This window comes from Vombatus ursinus, unplaced genomic scaffold (assembly GCF_900497805.2).
Source record: "Vombatus ursinus unplaced genomic scaffold, bare-nosed wombat genome assembly UNPS02014790.1, whole genome shotgun sequence".
Lineage (NCBI taxonomy): Eukaryota > Metazoa > Chordata > Mammalia > Diprotodontia > Vombatidae > Vombatus > Vombatus ursinus.
This window is the reverse complement of record NW_020954568.1, coordinates 1299161-1325513: the sequence shown is the minus strand read 5'-3', so window position 1 is coordinate 1325513 and position 26353 is coordinate 1299161. Positions and strand designations below refer to the sequence as shown.

Below are 26353 nucleotides of genomic sequence, written 5' to 3'. Positions count from 1 at the left end.
AACGGAACACGTGAAGAACCCATACCAAAGAGGCAAATCCTCGGTTTCTCCTTTAACTAGATGGTGAAAGGGTTCAGCGGCTTCAGGGGTTTGCTTCAACTGCACATGGATGAGCCTTGGGCACCAGGTTCTTTAACGCCTCACAGATTTAATGTTGAAGCTCTCAGTATTTTTGCCATAATTGTTGAAACACAGTTGCTGACATGAAAAGGAGGCAGTTGCCCAGATGGCAATGAGTTCCTCCTACATTAGGGTCCACCTTGGCCTGGTTCCTGAGCTGCTGGCTCCAGGGGCCTTTTTTGCCTTGAGTAGAGGAAGAAGAGTTTCATCTAAGCCAGCCCCACGAAAGGTTTCTTTTTTCTCCTCTTAGCTGCATAATTAATTTTTTCCCCCACATGATTTTTGGAAATAATTTTGAATTCTGCCTCTTTGTTGTTAAAGAGATTTAGGGTGAGCTTCCCAGTTTTAAGAGCAGGATTCCCCTCCCAGGAGATGGGCTGCCCTTTGAGCATGAGGAGGTGCTGGATAGAGCAGGCCTCCGGGAACAGAGTGACCGAGAACTCTAGGTTTGGGAATTTGCTGGGAGGCCTGGCCTAAGTTACTCCATGTCTGAGCCCGTGAAACGAGGAGAGTGCTCAGCCTGTCCTACCTCATGAGCTCTGAGTATTGAATGAGCTAATGTGCATAAGAGAGTCAGACATTTTTAATTTTATTATTTTTTTCCAATTAGCTTAAAACATGTTATCTCCCTCCTATAAACCCCGTTTATAGGGTTGGGGGAGAAAAAAGGAAAAACACAAGCCCTGTAACAAACACGGCTAGCTGAGCAAAACAAATTCCCCTATTGGCCATATCCAAGATGTTTGTGTCCCTTCTGCCCCAGCCCCTGACCGCTTCCGTAGGAGGCGAGTGGTCTCTCATTGCTTCCGTAAGAGTTCTTGAGTCTTTACCATGGTGTGTGAATGGTTCTGGTTCTTCTCACTCCCCTCTGTGTCGATGTATACAAATGTTCTCAGGTACCTCTGAAACCCTTCCCAAAGATACATGGTAAACCAGCAAGTGCCTATGAGATGGGAGCTATTTGATTGAATTGAAATAGAAAACAAATGCAGATTGTAACTTAAATCCATGTTAGCTGCAAAGTTCATTTCCCCCTCAGAGATAGCAGTGATTCAGGGGTTAGACTTGGCTGAAAAACCTCCTATTAAATAACTCAAGAAATAAACTTCAGCTTCCTTGATCTGGCTCCAGCTCGCTTTTCTGGCTTCCTTTGTTTGTTTCTTTTTCACAGAGATCCCTGACTGGTCGATCAGGAGGCTTGTGTAGATACAGTCATCTAGAGCTAGCAAAGGCATTCGACAAAGTGCCTCCTAATCTTTTGGGTAGATTGGAGCTATGTGGCCTAGCCGATTGTCCGTTGGGAGGGGGACGTGCAGCTTTTTGCAGGCTCTACCCAAAGAGTTATGGTTTGATGCCAACTTAGAGGGGAGTATTCAGTGGGTTTTCTCAGGGATTTGTACTTTGTAACATTTTTATCAGTGACACGAATAAAGGAATAAATGACATGCTTATCAGATTTGCAAATGATGCAAAGCTGGGAGGAACAGCTAACACACTGGATAACTGTCAAAATCCAAAAAGATCTTGGCAAGCTAGAACATTGGGCTGAATCGAGTAAGACCAAATATAATGGCAATAAATGGAATGTCTTACTTTTCGGTTAAAAAAAAACCCCAAGCTTCTTAAGCATAAGATGGAAAGGGGGCAGGCATAGCTAGGTAGAAGTTAGTCTGACAAAGACCTGGGGGGTGGGGGTTCTGGAGTTCTGACTGGAATTCTAACATTAACTGCAGGCTTGAAAGCTCAAGATGATGGGCCCAAGAATGACGATACCAACATAGGCCGCATTAGGAGGCACGTCCAAGGCGAGGGTCGTCCTGCCTCTGCTGCGCACAGGCTGCATGGGGAGTCTTAGAAGGCAGTTTGGGTGGGATCTGGGGAGTGAGTTAGCTATACCTCCGAGAAAGGGAGCCAGCGTGGGGAGGGGCCTCTGGGTCCTGTCATGAGGCATTAAGCTGAGCATGTTTATCTTGGAGAAGAAGAGACACTGGGGGCTTGGATGGTTGCCATCTGGGAGAGTACGAGTAGGTTTCTGCTCGTCAGTCCCAGAGAGCCGCAGTGGGGTCAGGGTGGTGGAGAGGCAAAGCCACACGTGGCTGAAGGACAGGCCTGCTGGTAGAGAGCCACGGAAATGGCCTGGCCTCCCTCGTGGAGGAGCCAGAGAAGGGCTGAAAGCAGGAACTCGTTGGCTCCCTGTGGGCTCTGTTGTCAGTGAGACTGGGAGTGAGGTGAGGTAGTGAGTAGAAGAGACTTGAAAGCGTCCTCCAGCCCGCTGTGTGCACATGCATGTGCGCCCACCTGAGAACAAACTAATTATTGGTTTTAACTTGTAGGTGGATAAAATCCTTCAGATGGCAGATAACAGGTAAGTCTTGACCAAGTGGATTTTCTTGATGGAATTCTAAATAGAGCTGATTAAGCCGTATGTCTCTGATCTGTTTGAACAATTGCCATTGCAGTAGACATTCTGTTTGAGGACAAAGAATAACACGTAAAAGATAAAAACAAACCACAGTCATTCCCAAGCTCTGCAAGTCCAGAATGATGCCCTGTATAACATACCAAGGAATGTGTATGGAAAGCCCTTTGGAGTTGTCCGGGGCCAGGTGGCGTAATGCATGGGGGGGAGAGAAAAGGTGAGGCTGGGAATCAGGAAGGCCAGTGTGTGAATCCTGCCTCTGGCACTCATTAACTGTATGACCAGACAAAGCACTCTGAGCCTCAGTTTCCTCTTCTGTCCAATGGGAATAACACTGCCTAGCTCAGGATTTTTAGGATCAGATGAAATAGATATATATATACAAAGTGCTTTGCAAACCTTAAAGTGCTATATAAATATTGTCAGAAGGTCAGTGCAGTGATCTGTCGCTGGCTGCCACATCTAATATGGTCGTTTTTCTTATTTTGTTGGCCACTGTGGTACATGGTTGTTTTCTTCCAACAAGTCCCTGAGAAACTTGTAAATTTTAAGGCTTGTTTTGCTATTTTTAGAAGAATTAAAATCCCATTAGGTTTACTTTGTTTCTAACATAGCCATTCATGCTATTGGGGGTAGTTTTCTCTAGTCTTTGACTCTCCACCAGTAGTATGTAAAATGGTGAGGGTACGGCAGGTTAGGTGGGATTGGAGGGTACTTCAGGGGACAGGGGAATGTCTGCTTTTTTGGGGAAGTTTTGACCAAAGTTGGAAGTTAGAAGACTATTTTAAAAATAGTATGTTTCCAACAAAATAGCATACCTTTCTTCCTCATCTTAAGGCACTTCATACAGCAAGCTGTTAATTATGTTGCAATGTGTTAATGGTTTTAAAAAATCCACTTTGGTTAGGGTTTTTTATTTTTCCTGTTATAATGGAGCTTTTCTTTAAATTTTAATTTTTACAATATTTTTTAGTAATTCAGAAGATGTTCCTTCAGATTCCTTTGAAACTGCTAAAACTGACAAAGGTAAGGTCATACTGAAGGGCTGATGTTCAGGGGTGTGAGGATTGGGGATCAAGAAAGTTTCAGATATTGAAGGAATTTTATGTGGACGGTCTTAGAGAACATTTAAAAGTTTTTATTCATCCACTGTTATAGAAAATTCAGTATCATAAGTATAGAGTTTAGTAAGAATCATAGAGTAACTGGTAGTAATATGGAAGTGAGGCCTCGCTTTAATTACTCACTTTTTCTTCTCAGTCCCAAATGAAGGTGCCTAACCCCCAGGGCTCCTTGCTTGGAGAGCTCCTTGCTCATCTGAAGCACCTGCTGGCCCTGACTGTGTGCGACTTTTCAAGCTCTGTGTCCCCTGATTAGGTGGGGAGGTTAACTAACTGGTCAAGTGGCTGTCCAGCTTTTAACTTGTACTTCTTTGTGGTTTCTGTGGCGATCTCTCTTTTAAGTAAACCTCGCAGGGCTGGACCTAGGATGATGGCTGAACACAACTCCATTTTGTTATCCCATTCCTTTATATCCGGGAAGATCAGTAACAATGTAAAGAGAAGGCAGCATGGATGGACATGGCTTATCTCTGAAGAAGCAGCTCTCCTCCACTTCCCTCCCTTTTAGCTGTCCCTGACCCAAACCCAGCAATCATTCCTGGGCGGAGTCGAGATAGTGTTCAGTTGGTTACCTTGTATATTTTTATCCTGCTTTTTGGCCCAGACTTCACGGAACTCTCGTGTTCTCCATGGTCAGGACGTGTGAGATTAAAGAGCTACAAGAGAGACAGAAGGTCTCTGGCTCTGCCTTGGGAAGGGATTGCGCACACTGCCCTCGGAGGTCCATTCAGGGGCCGCGCTCTGTGCCTCGTCCAGTTGCTGGTCATTTTCTGCCCAAGGGGAGCTATCTGGTTCATCTGCCTCGATCTGGAGCGTACCTCTTGATGCATGTTCCTTCGTGCAGATTTAGGGCCGTGTTTTTCTAAAATTAAGATTTCCCTTTTGTGTGCTTGTTTTGTAGTGATTGTCTTCACACAGGCCACGACTCTCAGGACCTCAGGTAACTGAGTTTTAAACTGCTGCATTCTTTTCATAGAAAAACTCACGGACCAGGTGATGCAGAATCCCCAAGTGCTGGCTGCTCTCCAGGAGCGACTTGAGAATGTGTCCCATACACCTTCAAGCTACATTGAAACGTGAGTCCTGGGGACCACTTCTTAAAAGCAGTCTGGTTTAAGGTAGCAGGAGAGAGCTCGTAGAAAAGAGGGAAGTTTTACAGTTATTTATGGGTCAGAAGGGCTTTGGGGGAAGAGGGAGAAATGTTGGGCTTTTTTTATCATATAATGTCTATTTTCCTCCATCATGAAATGGAAACGAAGCTGTAGAATTTTTAGTGGAATGCACAGAAGGTCAAAGATCCACCTGAACTGACTTTTCGGAGCTTGGCCTCTCCTGGCTGCTGTTCTCAGACTTCCAGCTGGGCTCCAGCTGGCGGAAATGGTGGCAGCTCCAGCAGCATTGATGTGTGGGCCCAGGGGAGAGTGTTACTGCGAGGGGAGGTCTGCTGAGCCCGCTGGACCATGCTTGGGGGATCGTGACAGCCTTCCTCTCCTGCTCTGTGTTGTCAGGTTACCCAAAGCGGTCAAAAGACGCATCGATGCTTTGAAACAGCTTCAGGTGAAATGTGCTCACATTGAGGCCAAGTTCTATGAGGAAGTGCATGATTTGGAGCGAAAATATGCAGCCCTTTACCAGCCTCTCTTTGATAAGGTAGGACGCTTTTGCCCAGTGAATGCCTTTTTTCCGTCTTAAAATTTTGGGACTTACGGCAAAGAACTCATTGCGTGTCATCTCCAAAATAAGTACTGTATTGTTTGTCTTCATTCTGATGCAGAGACGGGATTTTGTCACTGGTGATGTTGAACCTACAGATGCAGAATCAGAATGGCCCAGCGAGAATGAAGAGGAGGAGAAACTGGCTGTAAGTGAGGACTCCTGCAACATTCATGCTCTGATAGTAGAATCTTTTCTCCTTTTTTGGCCTCATTTATTAGTTTCCAAAAAAAAATGCTTCCCCTCATAGAAAGAAGATGCATGGTTATTGGAGTGAGTAATTTTTAGGCAAACCTTGCTGGGAGTAGTTAGCAAAATATATAAATTAGCAGCGGACACAAGAATTAGAAGACCGAAAACCCTTGAAGCAAAGTAACCAGAAAGAAAATGCCACATAACCCCCAGGAGCTGGAAAGGAACCCAGCTGGGCTTGTGCTTGCTAGGTAGTTAGAAAGCTGAGAAAAGTAGCCATGAGTTAGGGAAAAGAAACAAGATGGAGGAGTTTTTATAAAAGGGATTAGAAGTTGGTGGTGCTGGTTTGGGGAGACTTGATAGAGATTAGACCTCAGGGGTGTTTGGGAGAAAAAGGGGGCCACGCAGATGGGCATAGTCCTCTCCAGCGGCCTGCTAGGCAATGTAGACAGTTGATCTAAAATGATAGGCTATTGGATGGAAAGGGTAATAAATAAAAAGTGTATTTAACCAACGTTAGTGAGGAAAACTCTATTGTGTCAGTAACTCTGCACTGTTCGTGACCTGTTGGCAGCCACTTTCTGATGATGGGTTCCATTCCAGTGCTACAGTAATATCCCAGAGTTCATCCAGATTGACCCATGTCTCTCTGGATTGACACTGAGGGGACAGCTTTTCGTTTTGCTCGTGCTGACTTTCTGAGGGCTTTAGGAGCCAGCATCAGTATTTGATCTTTGGCAGAATGTGCTCTCACAACTCTGGGCGGCATTTGTGTTTTCTGTGATTTTATGGTTCAAAACACAGTCCTTGTTTTTTTGTATTGGGTTGATACATCTTGTTTTGTACACCACACTTACCTTCCAGTAATCTTCCCTCTTCCCCCATATCATCTCTAACAAAACATCAAAAACCCCAGAGAAATTGTTTGTAGAATAACTTAACTTCACCCGTAACCTCTGTGAAAGAAGTAAAGTCTGTTCCAACAGCAGCTCTCTGGAACTACTTAATAATGAGCACTGCATTCAGTCTGAGGCTGGGGTCGTCCTTTAATGTTTTCATTTGTATCATCAGTCATTTTGACAATGAGAGGAAAATCTTTAGAATAGTGATTGTGGGCATATGAGAGATATCCTAGTCTGCATGAAATTATTTTGGCTGTCAATTATCATAATTTCACATTTGTGAAATTGTCTCTTCTCAGTTCCCTTAAGAGTTCCCTACAAACTCTGCAGTCAAACATAAAGGAATGAAAGAAAAGCCAGGACTGGTGCTGTGTGCTTGGATTATAGTTATAAAAACAAAGAGGGGCCCTGCCCTCAAGGAGCTTACAGTCTTAACAGGGAGAGACAACAGAGAGAGGGGAGTGGTGGGCAGGAGAAAGGGTCACTTTTTTTCTTAATGTGGCTACATTCCATCTATACAGTCTGTGGGATGTCTATTCCCTTCAACATTAGTACCTGTTACATATTCTCTTCCCTTCTCTAATATGTGCTTGTAATACTTGGTTAGGCAGAGTGGGCCCAGAGGACTCTGGTTTGTTTGTGGGGGGGGGTTGCGGCTGTGCCTGCAATGTATGTACTTGAACCTGTTGAACTCCCCCTATGTTGCATCCTTCTGGGCAGAGGCCGTTTTCTTTGGCCCGTCTAGCCCTCCCGCCTAGCAGGAGCCATCTCGTGCACACAGCACGACGGCGGCATTTGACATGTGTGTCGAAGGTGCAGGGGCCTGGATCAGAGGGCCAGCACTGGCCTGAGTACTCTGGGACACTGCCCATGCGTTACTTTGTGTCTGTGGAGTGAAACCCTTGCGATTTTTTACTTAGTTCTACATTTTAATCACCTCTCTTCTAGGGAGACCTGAAGAGCAAAGTGGTGATTGCTGATAAAGAAGCTTCTGCAGATGAGCCGAACCCCAAAGGAATCCCAGAATTCTGGTTTACAATCTTCAGAAATGTTGATATGCTGAGTGAGTTAGTCCAGGTAATGAAATCCTTGTGGCTCGCCCAACTTTGGGCTGAAAATAGAGAGAGCAGGGAGCATGTGGGCCCAGCTCCCCCCTCGTATGGGAGTCGTGCCTCCGTTCTGTGGTGGCGGTGCTTTGGGGGAGGCTGTCTGGATCTTTTTGCTCATGCTGTTTTCCGAATTCACCTTAGAGGCTGGATCATGTTCAGCCCAGACACAGTATTGAGGCACTACTAGAGGCCTTGGGTTCTAGAGCTTACTGGTTCTCATGGTTAAGCAGCCCTTCTGTTGCAGTGTGATGGCTTAGTGGGAGGAATTAGATTCCGCTAGACTTGGGGCAACGGTACTGGTGAAGGGGCCTCAAGCTGTCGTCTGGTGTTTCTCCTCACCTTTGGGCACCGCTTGTGACCAGGGAACTGTGGCGTGAGCTGTGGCAGTGCCAGCCACTTTTTAGGAGGCTTCCTCCTGGTTATTCTCTGTCTGGAGAGGTTAGAGATTTAGCTGCAGGCTGACTTGGCTTTATGTTACCAAAACGGCGGCTGCCGCTAGCTCTTCAGTAAGGAGAATCAAGTTTCACCTTGGACTTGCAGGATTAATTTTGGAGCTCTGTGCTCCAAATGCTGCAGGAAAAACTCTGACCCTACCACCCAGAGCTGGGCAGGCTCCATGGCAGGGGAATGTCTGCCGTGACAGCTGTCATCATACTGTGCGAGCAGCTGCGCTCAGGCTGCTGGATGGAGGCTCACGCAGCTCCGGGGACTCCCCCCGATGTAGGCCAGGAAGCCGTTGTCCTTGCTTTGGATCTCCTTAAACTCGGAGGTGTGGCCCCTGGGCCAGCTTCTGGACTGCGTTGGTCCATTGGCCAAGATGGCGGACTTCCACTCGGGCACAGACTTGCAGAATTAGAGGGGACTCAAGGCCCACCCCCCAGAAGAGCCAAGCAGGGCTCATCCAGCCTCTGCCGGGAAATCTCCAACGAGGTGGGATGCCCACTGTCTCTCGTCCCCTGGGGGACAGCTCTGACTGCCAGGAAGATTTTCCTGAGGTCAGGCCTCTTTTTTCTCTGCACCTTCCATCCGCTGCTCCCAGTTCGTTCTTTCCTCTGGGGGCAGCAGTTTCATATGATGGCCCAGCTCGGTCATCACGTCCCCAAGTCTTCAGATGAAACATCCCTATTTTCTCAGTCAGTCCTTTGGTGCTCTCCAGTTCACCAGGGTCTTCCCCAACATGTGGCACCCAATGACTTCACCTCAGGAGTTTGCAGTTGGTGGAGGGGAAGGGCTGTGGTGTGCTGAACAGGCAGTAGAATGTCCCAGTGCCTGGGAGGGGCTGAGAGAGGAAAGGGACCCCTCCTGGCAGAGGGGTGGGGCAGGGGGCATTTCAGGCCTGCGGGTGTGAGGGAGAAAGAAGCCTCAGAGCTATGGAGAGGCCTGGGGCTGGAGCAGGCCACGAGTGTCAAGGCACGGATTTGGCAGAATTCAAATGCTACGGCATCCCAGATTTGTTTCCTGTGTAAGTTTCTCATAAAGACCATGTAAGAGATGTCTGTGTTCGAAGAGAAAAGAGGGGAATTGTGACTGTCTGAAAGACGTGATAGAACCAGATTTTCTCTTTACAGCATGCATGCACTAATTTATTCTTTCTTTTGTGACTAGGAATACGATGAACCGATTTTGAAACACTTGCAGGACATTAAAGTCAAGTTTTCAGATCCCGGACAGCCCATGGTAAGTCCTGGAAGCTTGAGTTGTTGTTAGCGCTCTGATTGGTAGCAGGCCCTGGTCAGCGGCAGCACCAGCGCCAGCGTGTAAGACCTAGGCAGGCAGTGCCCCCCAGTGCAGGCTGCTTCGTCTGCATGGGCAGGTTTGAGCAAAGGAACCGTGTTGGGGCTGGGCAGACATCTGCAAAGGACGTTTGTCGTGAGGGTCTGCAGATTAAAAATGCGAAAAGGGAAATGCCTTCTTCTCTGCCGCCTCGCCTCGTTGGTTCCAGGCCCATCTGACCGGCGGTGCAGCGATGGCCGACTGGCGGACTGTGGTGTGTCATTCAGTCTTAGATGTGGGGGGCGGTTTTATTATTACTGAAGACACCAGGGGAGCTAATCTTGGCGTGGCCTTGGGTGACCTTGGCAGGACCAAGGAAGCCATGAGAGGAGAAGCAAAGAGGAGCCTTGGACAAGGCTGGAGCTGTGACCTTCCCTGCTTCTGCTCGTCACCACTAGGTGGCGCTGTGCCCTTGCTGTAGGGCACCATTCTTCTGAAGCTAAAGTCTTGCTACTTTTCAGCCTCATTGTTTTGGTGTTTGAGAATGCAACTCAAGCTGGATCAACCCTCCATAGACTATATAAAAGTAAGGCATTAGGAAACAAATTAAAATTCAGTTTGGGAAGGGGAGAGTCAGCTTCTCGAGGTCTATAGGAGAAAGGGTCCCCCCCACGTTATGTTTTTGACCCCTTTGACTTTCCCCATACTTTATTTCCTGGGGTGTCTCTCTTGTTGTTCAGTTGTTGTCAGTCTTTTGTTTGACTCTTTCAGACCCCGTTTGTGACTTTCTTGGCAAAAGTCTTGGAGGTGTGCCCTTTCTTTCTCATTTTACGGATGAGGAAACTGAGGCAAACAGGATGAAGTGGCTTTGCCCAGGGTCACACAGCTAATGAGTGTCTGAGGCCAGGTTTGATCAGGTCTTCCTGACCCCAGGCCTGGCGCTCTGTGGCGTCTCTCGTTGTCTCTCCTTAACTGGCTCTGTTCCAATTCTGGTAAAATTTTTGTGTTTTTTTGGTTTTGAGTGTAACAAATGTGAATTTGCCATGTACAAAGAGAAGAAAGAATTGTATATGAAGCACAGATCTATTAATACAGCTTTTTTTTTTAAGTATACAACAGTGTTAACGGGTGCCCTTCGTGCCTCTCTCCCTCCGAACTTCTGTGCGTTTCTTAAAGTATTTGCTTGATGTTTTCTTCTCTTTTTGGGCTGCATAAAGGCAGGGCAGTTGGCAGTGCTAGGGGGCCATCAGGACGCTCTTGTCTCCCCAGCTGGCTTGTGTGCACCTCTTCCCTCTCCGACTCTCTCGGTCTCTGCTCTATCACTCAGCATAGGAAGAGCCCCGCCATCACCCATCAGAGACTCCTCGATTGGTCATATGCAAACAGCTCTTCTAGGCAGTGCGCTGATGGTGCGTATGCATCCATTCCTGACGGTGGGCCCCGTGGATCACTCTACTTGCCAACACTGGAGCATTGATGCATGTTTGAAAGACGTTGTGATTGGAATCGGCGCCTTATTTAATCAGTTCATGCTAGAAAGGACATTAGAGATCTAGTCAAGCCCCTTCATTTGACAGATCAGGACACAGGCCCTAAATAACTGACCCACGGTCACGTAAGTAGTGATGGAGCCAGCATCTGAACTCAGATCCAGTACCTCCACATCCGTTCTTTACGCTGGACCACCCCGTTGTCCAGTCAGCTGGTCTTCACCTCCCCTATTCTAGGCGACAGATTCCCTTCCTTTTAGAAGCTCAGTCCTTATGGTTAGGGACCAAACGCATGGATCTTGAGTCCAAGAGAGCTCTAGCGCCTCTGCTGGCTAACGGCCTTGTTTCAGGCCCCCTCTGGCCACATGCTGTTTGTTGTTTTTTTTTACCTCAGACGGATCCTTTAACTTCTTTTGCCCTCAGTCACTCTGACGGCTTTGGGGAGAATCAGATGAGATGATAAGTGTGAAATTCTGTGCTCGTGTGTGAGTGGCAGAGAAGGGAGGGCAGACCCCTAACAGTGCTCACCAGAGTGGGGAGGGGCCGTCGTGGGGGGAGGGTCTTTCTGGCTCTGAGCTTGTCTAGTGCTTTATAAACAAGGCTGAGATTCCCCCGGGAAGGAGGGCTAAGACAGGAGGAGTTCACTGTCTAAGAAGGGGGAGCAGTAGGAAGAAAAGCGTGAATTTGGGCAGGACTGGGAGGAGCCAGATGGGGGGCGCCCTGCTCCCCCTCTCCCCGCCAGTGTGCAGGCCAGGGAGGCAGGCTTGTCCGGACGCTCCCCAGGCCCTTCAGCTTGACGTGAGTGCAGCCAGGGAAGTTGAAGGTTGGCCTTCGCTTCCCTGTGACTCTTGGCAAATCCAAGGTCTGGAGGGGATAGGGTGGTCTTTCCCTTCATCCCTGTACTGGGTGCAGTAGACTCTTCTAACCCAAGGTGGCCTGTGGCATTGACCTAGGCATGCTCTTTGTGACGGGCCTGCAGAAAACATGTCTTTTCTGCCTAAGCAAAGAAAAGAAAAGATGGGTGAAATTGGGACAGTGAAAAGCAGACTGTGGCCTAGTGCAGCCCTGGGCAGCGAGGCACCAGAACGCTGTGACCAGTGGCAGTGCCCTCTGAGGTCCTCCCAGCCGGCATCATGGGCTGGAAGGGGCCAGAGGCTTTCCCTTTGCAACAGACCTAAAAGATTGGAGGGACTGAGGGGGCTTGAAAGATCGCTGACATCGCTACCCCTTCCTTTGATTGTCTCCAAAACCCCAAATGGGAAAACATCCAAGCACTTCATCGGCCTGGAGCCGACAGAGCCCATTTCTTGGTTGGTGCCTCACGAGATAGGCTTTTGAGTCACTTAGCCAACAGGGGTGTAGTTTAAAATTAGACTTGATCTGGCTGGTCTCCCCAGCCCTGGCCACCCTCTGCTCAGCTGTCACCTTGATCTTCCTGAGGTTCAGGAGGTGGCAGCCCTCCGCCTGAGACCTCTTCCACCTTCTTACAGAACACAGCCCGCCCCCCCATCTCCTGCTTCGGGCATTTTCAGTCCCTGCCCCCACGCCCATCTCCTGGTGCCTCTTCTCTGCCTCCTGCCTTCCCCAGCTTCCATCATGTCTCCCAGAAATCTCACCTCCCAGAAGCGCTTACCACCACCCCAGTCCTCAGGTGCACCCGACCTGTTGCTTAGCTCCCGTCGATCCTGTTTCTGTGTTGTTCATCCATAGCCATTTGTTTGGGGTCTTGCCCACTAGACTGTGAGCTCCTTGAGGGCAGGGCACTGTCTTTGGCCTTTCTTTGTGTCTCTGGTGCTTCAGCCATGCGTATTCTTGACTGACAGCGTGGATTTTTCTGTCCTTGATTTCTCTCTATGTTCCTCCCCTTGCCAGAGAGCCATCACTTAGAACAGAAGAATTCCTTAAAAATAAAAAAAGATTCAGCCATTGAAAAAAATCTGATGTAATTATTCAGTGTTCTGCCTCTCCAGATCCTTCCTCTACAGATGAGTAGGGGGAGGTGTCTTCTCTTAGCACTTATCTGAGGGCAAACTTGTTCTTGGAAATTATCAGGCATTGAGGACATTGATGCCGTGTGCCTGGCAGTGAGCTGGAGAGACGGGCAAAGGAGCCCCTCTCTTCATGGAGCTTCATTTTGCCACGGAAGACAAACGTGTATTTATAGAGATAGATAAAACCTACATAGAGAGAAAGGGCAAGGTGGCCTCGGAAGGGAGGGGGAGGCCAGGAAGAGCCTTCTGCTGAATCTCCGAGGAAACCAGGGATCCCAGAGGGTGGAGGAGGGAGAGTACATTTTGGGGACTGGGGAGCAGCCTGCTCAGAGCCTGAGGTGGGAGGAACGAGGGCAGGGCCAGTTTGGCTGGACGTTAGTCAAGGGGAGCCCAGAGTGCTCGTGGTCCTCAATGCCAAGCCAAGGAGTTTTGAAGCTTCTGGAGTGGGTGTGAATAGAGACCATGACGTGGACACAGAGACCCGCGCTCAGTGGAGAGGCTCTGAGGAGGCCGTGGTAGTAGTCCAGGGGACGCTGCCCTGGGCTTTGGAAGACCTTGGTCTCAGTCTTTGACAGAGCCCTTCCCTGCCTGGTGCTGTGGCGGCAGGCTCCCCTCCGCAGACCTCCTGCAGGAGCCAGATGTCTTGGGCAAGGCTTTGACTGTGGATAGAAAAACCAAAGTCCTTTCCACTGAGACCTCTGGGTGACTCTCGTGTTCTTCTCTCCCCAGTCTTTCTCCTTAGAGTTCCACTTTGAGCCCAACGACTACTTTACCAACTCTGTCCTGACAAAGACCTATAAGATGAAATCAGAGCCAGATACGACAGACCCCTTTTCCTTTGAAGGTCCCGAAATAGTCGACTGTGAGGGGTAAGAAAAAGACAATACTCTTCTTGGGTGAGTTCTGTTCTTTCCCCCCCATTCAGCAAACATTTGTTAAGCCTTTACTGTGTGTCAGAATCTGTGCTAGATGCCCTCGTGAAATTTACCTTCTATGGGATGGGAAGAAGGAAAGAAGCAAGCATTTATTAAGTACCTACTGTGTGCCTGGCACTGTGGTAAGCACTTTGCAAATATCTCATTGGATCCTTACAATAACCTTGGGGGGGTCAGTGCTGTCATCCCCATTTTACAGTTGAGGAAACTTAGGTAGCCACAGGTTAGGCGATTTGCCCGGGGTCGCTCAGCTAGTCAGTGTCTGAGGCCTGATTTGAACTCGAGTCATCCTGATTCCATGAGAGGATACCAGGAAAGGCCTTCTGGAGAAGAGGCCAGTGGAAGGGAGCTGGAGATAGGACAAGGGCAGGAGTCCCATGTGCAGTATTAACATTAATCTTGTGTCTGTGTTTTGAGAACTCCCTATTTTCTCGACTGAATTTTCCTCTTACTACAAAGTAAATAAGAGGAAATGTTCGCTCCAGCGAACCCGCCTGCTCGTTTTATTTACACAGAACTTAGATCGATGAAATGACAAAGCGTGCTGAACTGGGGTGTCTTGTAGTGCTGCTGAAACTCAAGTTTGCTGTCTGACTGGGTGACCTTGGGCCTCCTTCCTGCCCATCTCCCAGGGCTTTTATAGAAACGCTGAAGCTTCTCAGGAAGGGTGGGGAAGCATCGTCTGCTTAGTGAGACACAGCATGCATCCTCGTGTGAGGGCTTTCGGGGACGAGGTCAGCACTTACCGAGAGTTTGTCTAAGACTGTTGCAGTCGGGTCCCTTACCCTCACGGAGCCGTACTGAGAGTTGTTGAGGCACAGGGTTTGGGGGCCCCCCCCACTTGACTTCAGCAGAAAGCAAGCCTTTTGGTGAGCAGAACTCAAGTGGATGATGCTCTCCTGTCCGTGATAATGTCCCCTCCAGGACAGTTCCAGGCCGTGCTGGGCAGAGGGGCAGGGTTTCCCTTGGGCAGCTCAGTGCTTTCTATCTGATGTTCTCCGGCTCGTTCTGTCGTGTCTGCTCCCAGACAGTTTAGGAAGCGGCCTTTCCTCTTGGCGACCTAGGCTGGCTTCGGGCTTGGGGGCGGCTCGGGGACGCGGCCTTGTGACCCAGCTCTGCTTCCCAGGTGCACTATCGAGTGGAAGAAGGGCAAGAACGTGACAGTGAAGACGATCAAGAAAAAGCAGAAACACAAGGGCCGAGGCACCGTGAGGACGGTCACGAAGCAAGTCCCCAATGACTCCTTCTTTAACTTCTTTAGCCCCATCAAAGGTAAGCCTCGGCCTGCCGAGCTGGATGCGCGTGAGGCGCTTTTGTGAAATATTGGCTTTAAATGGAGATGCAGGAAACACGCTTGTGGCGTTGCGATTTGAGGTCTTTGCCATCCTCCCCTTCCCTTCCCAAGGTCACCCAGAGAGATGCCAGAGCCGGGACCGGGTCTGAGACTCGCTCTTGCCCTCTTCAGAACCTTGTTTTGAAGCTGCCCCCAGGCCTCCCGGAGTTGGGGTCTGGTCACGATCACGGTCTCGGTGGCGGGGGTGGGGTGCTTGCGTTTTCTCAGGAAGAGGTCAGCTTTTCCACCGTAGGCACCGGCCAGGTCGCCCACCCACGTTGCAGATTTGTGTACCGTATCCTGTGTCCCTTACGTGGCCTGTTTGGCACAGTTAGACTAACTCATCTTTAAAACAGTTAAACTTGCTTTCAGTCTGATTCCACACTGAGAAGGCGGGCATCTGGTGGTGTTCGGCTAGCCATTAAATCTTCCGAAGGAGCTTTTTTAGTTTAACGTTGACGTGGGTGGTCTTGTATTATTAATAGAAAAGGTGCCCTTTGATTGTCTTTGAATATGCCAACACAAAGTAGATCGGCAGACTCCTCCCGTGTTCATTTTGGCTGATTTTGGTGGCTCTGGAGCCAGCGTGGCCGCCCCTCCTGGGTCCAGCTGGGCCCTGCTCTGCTGGGGCTCACCAGGTTCCGACCAAGCTCCTTCTTTCCCGGCTTCCTCTTTGAAGTGGGCACTCGGTCCGGCTTTGTCCGGACCTCGGGTGGCCAGCTCTGAAGGAGTAACCATCCCGAGGAGAGAATTTGAATGAGTGACCAACGCGTTTGCCAGCCTCTTAGGCCTTTGGCTCGGCTTGGGCCGGCTCCTGCAAATAGAAGAGCTGGGCATCTTGTGTTCTTTGTGTGGTCTGCCAGCTGCTCCTCTGTGTGATTGGGTGTGCACGGTGCCCCCTCCTCTAGAGCTCTTTCTGAAGCCATCTTGAAATGGCTTGTGTTTGTATGCTGTGAGCCTCCCCAGGGGAAGAGAGGTGCTTTAAAAGCAGAGATGGTTTCGGTCTTGGGCCTTGCACGTAGGAGGTGCTTAATCCAAGACTAGGCTAGGAAATGCCCCCCTCGTAAGTGCTTCTTCCGTGCATGGTGCTTGTTCCTGGGGATGGTAGTGGTCATACAGGCGACGCCTTCCCCTCCTGCTGCCCAGATCCCCTTCCCCCAATAGCCTTTGTCTTGTCTCAGACCCTGAGATTTGGCCCAGGGAGGAGCGGCAGGGGCTGAGAGTGCAAGAGTGTGCCTGCGATCCAATCATAGGGTCGTTATCCCGAGTCTTCTGGGATCTCTTACCTTCCAAGATGAGCAGGGGCACTCGGGTCCCAGAGAGGTTTGCTCCATTCCTGCTGTCACCGTAGGGCTTGGGTGGGAATGTTTCCTGCTTGCTTGTTACTCAGGTGAGCCCATAGTGAGTGTATCAGCCAGCGTGGCCCTGCTGCTCCCTTGTGAGCCCTGGGAATGATTTTCTGGAGAAATCAAGTCCAGACCCATTCCTTCAGGTTAAGGTAGGGGAGGGCTAGGTGGGTGGGAGAAAGAGACTAGCTTTGATGTAGCGGGGATTGCTCTGACGTGTCTCCAATCATTGGGAAGCCCTCTTTCATGAAGAAGTGTTAAAACTTCGTAATTTCCGGGGGGGAGGGGGGGGGGATCATGAGATGGATTAGAGTTGTGAAATGTTCTTTTTCCTCATTAAGTCAAGTGGGCTGGGGGCAGGACAGGGCAGAGATTCTGTATTTATTTGAAGATTAATTGGATTTCTTCTTTTTTTTTATAGTATCTGGGGATGGAGAGTCACTGGTAAGAGTCCTATTTCAAAGCTTCATTTGTTCTCAAACTGCTCTATTTTATTTTCTTCGATTTTGCCATGTTCTTAAGCACTGGTGCTGAGTGATAGTGGATCCCTAGTGAAGAGGATGTACCTTGCACTAACCCCAAACTCCGTGCTGAATTTGTGTGTCCGCACTTTTCCCACCACGGTAGTGATGGTGACTGCCCTTGCCCCAGAGGCCCAGGATCACGAGCCTGGCGCTCTCTTGTGGGCTGCTCGTTTAATGGTGGCACTGACTGACCTTTTAAGTGGCGTTGGAGGAACTTGATCAGTGTTTCGTAACATAAGAACTAAAGACTTTAAAGTGAAAATGTCCCGAAGGTCCTCGATAGCGTTGGAGGCCACGACGGTGGTTTTCTGTCACGTGCGTGCCCAGTGTTGGTCCGGTTACCGGAGCTGCTCCTCTGTGGAACCTTGTGGCCAAACCCAGTTTGTCTCAGTTCTTAAGAAGCTGGTGGTTGGAGTTAATGTTTGGGTCTTTTCTGCATTCATCCAGGAGATTATGCATAGTTACTATTGAAGTTTTCTCCCACAGGATGAAGATTCAGAATTTACATTAGCCTCAGATTTTGAAATTGGGCACTTCTTCCGCGAAAGGATAGTTCCGCGTGCAGTCCTTTATTTTACTGGGGAAGCCATAGAGGATGATGACAACGTATGTATACACATCTCATCAGTGACTGCTACTGTGTCTTGTGAGCGTGGGGACGTCAAGGCCCGGAGTCGAGTGTTTAAGGCCAGGAAGGGCCTGTGTGAGATCTGTCCAAGTCAGAGTTTTGGAGCCTCCTCATGTATAGAGGAGTAAACTCAGGCCCAGAGAGTGTGTTCAAGTGACTTAACTCTCTTTGTGACCTTAGACCGTGGAAGCACTGGGAGCAGAAACCACGGCTGACTCCCAGTCAGGTGTTCCCTCCCACTTAGAGTGATTTAGCGGTGGATGGACTGAAGAGAGTGTTACTAGTTTTGCTTTCCTTTGGACAGACATCTGGCATCACTCTTTACGTTGGTTCTGTTTGAAGTACGTTGGGGTCGTGTAGAACAGAGTGGCATGTCAACTCGGTATCCTGGCGAGAAACAGGAAGGGTGGGTGAAAGTCGCCTCTTTCTCCAGCGGTCACGTCCCGTTTGAGGACACTCTTTCTTGAGATCACACATTCCTAGGGTCGTTGATATGTAGCCTTTGATCCTCTAGGGATGAATCATTGATAACACAGAAACTGCCAGCGGCTTGGCCAGGCCCAAGACCTACAGGAGATTGGCACCGTCAGACCCAAGGCTAGGGGAGCAAGACCAGCCAGAGTTAGCATCTCCCCTTTTCCCGTTCTTAAGAGGAGCTGTTTGGGCAGCAGCTCACAGCTGTCCTTAGGCCACCCGCTTGCCAGCTGCCTGGCCCCGCTCTTTTTTGCTCCCGCTTCCCTTCTGTCGTGTGATGCGGCTTCACGCCATCCTGGGATTCAAGGGCTTAGAACTGGAAGGGCCTTTTTACAGACAGAGACACTGAGGCACAGAGGTTAAGTGACTAGCCCCAGGTCAGCTAGGTAGAAGGACTGGTGCTGCAACCCAGCTTCCTTGGGCGCCCATGTCACACCGAGCTGCTGTTAAACGTCACATCTTACATACAGGAAGGCCAGTAGGAGCCAGGTCCTCCCATGGTGGTTGTCCTTCCAGCAGGAGGGGCCCGTCTTCTGTTTCACATCTCTTGGGTTGGGCACCTAAGACTGGTGCCTACCCTCATGGAGCTTCTGGTCCTCGTTGGGGGGTGGGGGGGGAGTATGGGACAGGACAGAGAGCTGACGTAAAAGGAGGTGGCCTTCAGCAGTCATTGGTTCTGTTTGAAGTGCATTGGGGTTGTGTAGAACAGAGTGGCGTGTCGACTCGGTAAGCATCAGAGAAGGCTTCCTGGAGGAGATGACATTAGGATTGATCTTTAAAGAAAGGGCAAGAATTCAGTGGGTTGGAAGCCTTCTTGTCTGGGCTTTGCCCTGCCTGCCCATCCCTGCTGGGTGGGGGGTGGCCTAATGCTTTCCTTAAAACATTAGCACATTAAAGGCACGGAAAAGTTGACCTCACAGTGGTGCCTTAGTTCTTTTATTATTTAAGGACAGGTCACTTGATTTCAGATTCCATTTGGTTTGTCCAAGACTCTGCATGAGAGAGAGAGTGAGAGAGAGAGAGAGAGAGAGAGAGAGAGTGTGTGTGTGTGTGTGTGTGTGTGTGTGTGTGTGTGTGTGTGTGTTTTTCATTGAGGCCCCACAATGAATTGTGAGATTCTGGGAACAGAATCCTAGACCCTGACGCTGAATCCACCATGCTTTTCTTCTCTTACAGTGCTAGTTCACATTGCTGTGAACTTTGCTGCCACGCAGCCAGTGCATATTAGAAAAGGAATGTCCTCCTCAGAGCTAAGGGGTTTGTCACATGTATGTTCCCAGTCAGGCAGCCTCTGAGTGTGGAAGGCCTGTGTTTGAGTTCTGCCTGTGGCCCTGGGCACGTCTTAACCTCTTAGTGTTCTACCCTGCATTGGGAGAAGAGGCTTCCTTCCCTGTGGGGGTTCCTAAGATGACTGAAATCCTAGGCTTACCCTCTGCCCCCATCTTTCCTGTCGGTCTGCTGAGTGTGGGCTTCTGAGGGCCCTGGTTTCTGCAGTGAAGTGACTTAGTGGGAAATTAGTTGGAGATGAACCAGTGTTTAAATATGTTGGGTGCTGAAGATTTGACTCATTCTTGAAAGCTTTCTCCTTGACGGCAGCAAAACCAGCGTTTGCCTCTCCTTTATCAAGGGTGTTGTCGCGTGAGATGTAGTTGCAGAGATCTTTTCCAGCATCCCCAGCCCACGGACCCTGGGGCAGGCAGCGCTCTAGTGCCCCTTTCCCAGCCAGAGCCGACCAGCAGGCGCCTGTGGCTCACCTGTCCCGGGCGGCTGGCTTCCTGTTCGTAGCCAGAAGGGCCCTTCGAGCCGGGAGAGGCCAGGCTCCTCCGTGCTGCCGTCAGCCGTGGGCAGCTTTGTCCTCTGTCTCTCGGCTGTGGGTCAGCGGCCCAAGTACCACCGGGGGTACGTGGGAGAATGGGAACAACTGACCAGAGCTGGCCTGGAGGCCAGGTTGTTGTTCATTCTAGAAATCTAAAACTGTTTTTCCATTTTTCAGTTTGAAGAAGGCGAGGAAGGGGAAGAAGAGGTGAGATGTGTTTGGTGACAGTGCGGAGGTTGGGGTGAGGGATGCAGATGCTTTGGGTTTGTTTTGGGGCCCACTTCACCTTTGTGACCACCTTTGTTTTGTCCGGCTGCTACCTGAGGCGTGGCTCTCGGGGCGGGGGCGGGGGCGGGGCAGGGCGGGGCAGCACTGGATGAAATGTTGGCCAGTGTGCACTCAGCTCTCTTTTTCAACCGAGTGATTGGTTCTCCTTGTGGCTTTCCTGGGAGCGGGTGACGGTGCTGCTGCGGCTGGGAAGTCCTCTTGTTGACTGGTCGTCTTTCTTGTTCACCAGGAATTGGAGGGTGAAGAGGAGGGAGAGGAAGATGATGATGCAGAGAACGATCCCAAGGTTAGTGGTCTTCACGAATAAAACCAAACACTGTGGCTCACACTGGGCTGGGCCTTTTCCCCCTGAGAATTGCAGAGCTCAGCCTTTGGGTTGGTGTTTGGGTCTTCCTCAGCCGGGTGGCATCGCGGGCCGGTGAGGAGGGGCTACCTTTAAAAGGCGAGCGCCTGCGTCATCTTCTCCCCTTTTGGCTGTCCCAGCCAGGCCCTGTTTCAAATGATCCGGATGCTCGTGTCTGGGAAAGAAAGGGAGTTATAAAGACGAGGTACTTGGAGGGAATGCGTACAGACTTGGGGCTTTATTCCTCCCTTTAGTCAGATGTTTGGTGAAAGTTTAATGCAAATAACATTTTTAGAAATTACCTAGTTTTAAAATAGGAGGGCTCAGTGTTTAATGAAAACCAGTGAACCCTTAATACCAGAAATTTCAAAATGATTGATTATTCATCTTGGCAAAACTTGGATTTTCGTTTATCTGACTGAATTCCTGACAGTAGAATTCATAAGGCTACCATGTATATTTTCAAACGAAGGCCCATCCTCCTCCACCCCACTTTCAAAAGAACAAACCAATACCAGCTCTTTGGCTGAATTGTAAATCAATAATACTTATTATTCTCTGGCATGAAGTTAACTAACTTGCGGCCTGCGTGGCAAAAATCTTGATACATCAAGCATTCCCTGGCTTGGGGGGGGATAGCTGTGTCTGTTTAACTTCATCATTCCTTCCACCTCCCCTCCCCACCCCAGGTGAAAAAAACTACCAAGTGGGATTATTAATGCTACGGCAGGCTTGTGAAGGAAGGGCTTTCGTTGGAAGTCGAGGAATTTTTTTCTTTAATTTGCCACGTAAATAGTTCTCCAGGAGCAGGCATCTTTAAAAATGGGCCGCCAGGCAGTCAGTGGAGCCGTATTTGTGGAATCCCTGTCATGTGCTAAATGCTCACCGTCCGGGAGGATTTCAGGGATGGTCCTTCCCATCAAAGGGAAGACGGAGTCCAGGGCAGACGAAGCAGGTAGCCAGGCAGTACAGAACAGCAGACGAGCATCCGTTATCCAGAGTAATCTGACGTTGCTTTGAGGTCGGTGGAACTGCACGTCAGCTTCCTCCGCCCTAGTGGCATTTGCGCTTTGGGGCACATTTTTACAGAATGGACTCAAAACTGATTTTTAGTTCACCCGCTCCCACTCTTTGATTTGGTTTCTAGAGCCCCCCAATTCCTGCTTGTAAAGGTGCTGGCGTTGTGGCTGCCATTTGCAGGTCTTTGCTCCCTCTTTCTCTCGTGCTGCCCGGCCGTAGTTACGCTGCCCCTGCTCCCAAGCTGGTCATCCGCTGGAAGAGCTCCCTCTCCCCACCTAGTACCAGGTTCCCAAATACTGCCCTCCTCCCAAAGTCTGGGCAAGGAAGTCAGCCTTGGGCAGTGCCAGGAAAGACAGGGGCTGTTGGTTCTTTGGACCTTGGCAGGCACCTCCTCTTCTAAGGGACGGATGTCCAGACAGCCGTGTGTGGCCTCAGCAAAGCTCTGGGGGATGGGACAGGGCAGTTCAGCATTAAGGGGTGTTCTCTGCCAGGTGAGAATGTGGTGGCAGAAGGGTGCAGGTCTGGTGTGTTGGAGTGGCCCTGCTGAGGCGCAGTGTTTGCAGAGCTCAGGATCTCGAGGAATTGGGGTTGTGTTCCTCCTGTATGATTTTGCACATTTCATTGTCTTTCATGCTGACGGTTCCTTTCCATTTTTTTTTCCCCATTTAGGTGTAATTTTTGTCTGTTTATCATTCATATCATAGGTAAGGTGGAATTCCATTCATACCTAACTTGAAAGTTGGTGATCTGTAGCCAGTATAATGTGGGGTTGTTGACTTCTTCTTGGTTAAAAATGAAGCCCATGCGGACGATAGAATACAGTTGATGTAGAGCTCCGGTCTAAGGAGTGTGTTTGTAGAGCGAGCCTCTAATGGGGCATTGGCTACTGCCTCCTGGAGCCCAGCCTTTCTTCTCATCGAGGCAGTCAGGCTAGAAGGGTGCCATCTGCAAGTTTCATGGTGCGCCCTCAAGAGTCGGGGCATCGACGGCCTCTGACGCCTGGGGGGGGGGCTCCCCTGGCGCCCTTCAGAGAGCAGAACAATGAGGCGAGACAGGCGAGGAGAGGGGACTGTGTCAAGGACATCTAGAAGGTACATCTAGAGCAGTCAGTCCAGAAGAATGCAAAGCAAGTGAGGCAAAGAGACACTTTTAGTATTGATGCAATAATATCTTATATTTCATTTAATGTCACGATCTGTCCAAGAAGGTGACTGGTGTATTTAGGATTCAAAGTACCTGTCAGGTGTTCTGGTGTGGAGTTTATGAGGCATTTTGTGATTATGAAAGGTACTGGAATGAGCAATAGAGCCATTTGCTGAGTTAGACAAACCCCCCCACCCTGGGCCGTCCCATCAGTGACCCTCTCCTGCCCTGGTGACTGTCTTAAGGGGGTTTCTCGGAGGGCATTGAACCCTCAGGGTACAGACAGCTAGCTGTGCTCAGGATCCTCCACACTGTTTGTAGCTTACTAAGCTTGGAGTAAGTTAATATAAGGATGTAAATTGAAAGGGAAAGCCTTACCTGTGTCCCCAGTGTGAAACAGCTCCGGTCCATGAGAGCCTGAGAACCCGGGTGGTGTGGAGGCCCAGGGAAGGTATCGTCACAGAAGAACCTTGGTGGTAGAGGTTCTGGGGGCAGCTTAGAAAACGACTGCCCTTATTCTGGATTCTTGAGGAACCTTCTCTAGAAGTTGGGGCTACACGTGGAAAGAAAAGTCCACCTGCTTGAATGAGTGCTCACCAACTTGATCTTACATGGAGTCCATGTTTTTATTTCATAAAATCCGGGGGTTTTTTGTTTGTTTGTTTGTCTTTTTAGGCAATTGGGGTTGGCTGACTTGCCCAGGGTCATACAGCTAGTAAAGGTCAAGTGTTTGGTCTGAGGTCGGATATGAACGCAGGACCTCCTGACTTCAGGGCCAGTGCTCTATTCACTGCGCCACCTAGCTGCTCCTGAAAATCCAGTTTTTATGAACAGTAGCTCCAGAATTAAGTCAGATTTTACCATTTTTGAAGAGCCGATAATAAATAGGACTCCTTTAGGACTTTGGACTGTTAAACCCTTGTCTTTTACAACAAAAAAATGATTGGTTTAACATGACGACATCATGGTTCTTGCTTTGGACTTTTTATAAGCTTCTATCAAAAACCAGAAAACTCTTTAAAGCAAATCCTCCTTAGGCAGCAAATTAATTTATTTTAGACTCCATGAAACTCATTTTGTTGATCACAGATAGGGCCACAGGTGAAAAGGTTGCCTTTCCCATTGCCTCACGGCGACGTCGATCAGATTCCCTTCGTGGGATTCCTTCGCTGTCCCCTCTTCACCCCTGAGATTCTCGGCTTTGTTGGAAAGACTGGTCCACGCCGGGTTTGCTTGTATTGGGATGGCTTCGTGCAGATCATCTGGGAATTGGCCACAAGGGACCCCAGTTTTCTGACCTAGGGTGGCTTTGCAAGCCTTCCTCGCTGAGACCAGAAATGGGATGACGGTCACGCTGGGGGGCTTGGGGCTTTTTCTTCCTGGTTCCACAGTAGTTTCTTACCTCTTAGCCTTAGAGATGAGAGAACCGGTCGATTTTTCATTCAAGCTGTACATACTTAGGTTACATAATCATGGCAGCCCTGCAATTGAAGATAGATAGTGACAGGTTCTCTCGCCCATCTCAGGTGGGTCCATGTCCGTGCTTCCATCCATTCTGTTAACTGGTGCCATGACATGCCAGTCTGTGCACCCACTCCTAATCCCTGGCTTTTAAAAACAAAACACCCACCTCCCTCCCTTGGTGATCAAGCTGGGGCCGAGTGACTGAGCCAGAGGGGAGAGGCTTTACACAGCCGCCCATCGGAGGAGCGGATGGTCCGTTTTCTCTGCCCCAGTGACGTGAAGGTTGAGCAGGGCGGCACCGGTCTTTGACAGGGCCCTTGTGTCCTGAGCCTGGCACATCATGCCAAAGGCGGAAGTGTTGAGTTGTTTTAAGTCAGGACGTGAGAAGGCCTAAGATCGTTATGTCGGACTCCCCGGATCCTGGCAGTAGCCTGTCCCAGCGGGAAGGACCCAGTAATGTTGCCCAGCCTGCCGGCTGCCCGCTGTTGGCTGTTCTCCCTGATAGGCTGACGTAGGTGGCCCTCAGGTGAACAGGACCTTTCCCTCGGATGGCCCAGCTGCGTAGCGATCGTTCAAGTCACACTCAAAAGAGACTCCCTTTCTTCCCTCAAATAACTGAAAAGAGGTTTGCAGTATCAGGTTGACAGGAGAAGCAGTGATGGTCTCTGTGGGTGGAATTAAGTATTTGGGTGAGGTCCTTCATCATCCCAGAGACGGCCAGCACCTTCAGGCAAGCCACCCTATTCCCACGTGGGCTGAGGCATTTCCTAGTGCTGGAATTGTCTCTAGCCACACCTTGTAGTGCTCTCCCTGACCACTGGGCTTGCCCTCCCCTGCAGCCACCTCAGTGTCTCCCTTCTCCGAGAATTCTGGATACCTTGCAAGGTATCCCCAGAGTCAGTGCAGACCCCGAATGTACGTACAGAGGAAAAGCTTTGATGCTGTACCCAAAGTAGTAGGACATAAGCCTCGTTCGTCGCTCACGCTTGGAGCCCTTGAGTGTTTAAAAAAAAAATGCTTAGAATGGTGACTGGCCCCCCCCCCATCCCCATCCCCGCCCTCATTCCACGTGTGACGACAGTCTGAGTTTCCTCCCTGCTCTCCAGGCCCCACTGTCACCCAGGTTCTCAGACCAGCTCCGTGGCTGCCAGAGGTTCTGATTAGCACCATGCCCCTTAGGGAGAGAAGTCATTGAAATGGAACAATGTTTGTGAAAACACAGCTGGGTCCCGTAGCAGCCCCCTTGGAGCTGCCTGGGATTGTCTTACAAGCTCTAGTTTGGCTCCCAGGGAACGTGATCCAGGCCTTGCCCTGTCCTAGTCCAGTGGTAGGAAAGGCCCTCGAAGTTCTGGACTGGAGCATAGGAAAGGCAGACTTCCCCTCTGTCGGCGGAGGTCTCCTGGGGGGATTGTGTCCTTGGGCCCAGCAGTCAGTCAGTGTCTTGTGAGTGTTTGCTTGTCAGCACAGAAGTGCGGGGCGCCTTTTTTCCCTTCTAAAGCACCAATTCACAGCTCAGCTTTCTACCTTTTTATCAGTGTGTAATGGCACATTTTAAATCTCACATCAGCCCCTGGGCTTTTTTGCTGGCTTAAGCTTTCTCCGTGAAAATGAGAAAGAGCGCCAGGCATTGTGAATTGTTGGCATCCACCCAGGAAGTGTGGACTCACTTTTATTAAAGCACGTCTTTCAAAGCGCACCCTGCACTCACGCTGTTGGTGCTCCTCGAGTCACTCTGGAGGCTTGATGCTCACGGGGCAGCGTGGCTTGCTGGGTGCCGGTGGGGTGACTGCGAGGCGGCGGGCTCAGGGTCTCACTTTGTCTTGACAGAGAGAAAGCGGCCAGCCTGCGGAGTGCAAGCAGCAGTGACGCGTGCGGACGCGCGCCCCCTTGGGAGAGGCTGGGCCACCTCGGACGACCGGATGCCTTGGGATCCCTGGCCTGTGGCCTGGGGTGTTCACTTGCTGCAGCACCGTCTCACTAACAACGCTTACGGTTAACTTGTTTTCAAGTGCGTGGTTTTCACTTACACTTTTTTTCTTTTTGCCTAATTTGTACAGTGGTAACTTTGATGCATTTCGCAAATAGGAGGTTTCAGTAAAGCGCCCTCTCTGCCTGCCGTTGCCCACCTGTGAGCTGGGCAGGGGCACACACAGGTGCCAGAGCGCATTTGTAACTTGGTTAAGACAAAGAGGAGGTAGGACACGCACATACACGCATGCACTCCACACACACACACACACACACACACGCACTCCCCCCCCCCCCCCCC

At 49.9% G+C, this 26353-nt stretch overlaps 1 protein-coding gene and 1 non-coding gene across 3 annotated transcripts in view; both read left to right on the top strand.

The window, feature by feature from the left end:
* Positions 1-26347, top strand: part of NAP1L4 (nucleosome assembly protein 1 like 4) — a 31890-nt gene extending 5543 nt beyond the window's left edge. The window contains exons 1-15 of one of the 2 annotated variants that reach the window (XM_027868668.1): positions 2454-2485; positions 3513-3565; positions 4637-4736; positions 5169-5310; positions 5435-5521; positions 7416-7544; positions 9182-9253; positions 13500-13639; positions 14832-14977; positions 16806-16828; positions 17395-17514; positions 20004-20033; positions 20344-20400; positions 22147-22181; positions 25912-26347. In XM_027868668.1, coding sequence (XP_027724469.1) covers positions 2472-2485; positions 3513-3565; positions 4637-4736; positions 5169-5310; positions 5435-5521; positions 7416-7544; positions 9182-9253; positions 13500-13639; positions 14832-14977; positions 16806-16828; positions 17395-17514; positions 20004-20033; positions 20344-20400; positions 22147-22152 — 1119 coding nt within the window. In that variant the 5' untranslated portion in view covers positions 2454-2471 and the 3' untranslated portion in view covers positions 22153-22181; positions 25912-26347. Of the gene's footprint in view, positions 1-2453; positions 2486-3512; positions 3566-4636; positions 4737-5168; positions 5311-5434; positions 5522-7415; positions 7545-9181; positions 9254-13499; positions 13640-14831; positions 14978-16805; positions 16829-17394; positions 17515-20003; positions 20034-20343; positions 20401-22146; positions 22182-25911 lie in introns of those variants that run through there. The other variant, XM_027868667.1, reaches the window with a different exon arrangement.
* On the top strand, positions 6114-6239 carry LOC114047791. The gene has a single exon (XR_003569674.1). It is a non-coding gene; the product is annotated as a small nucleolar RNA SNORA54 (small nucleolar RNA).
* Positions 26348-26353: the final 6 nt, after the last annotated feature.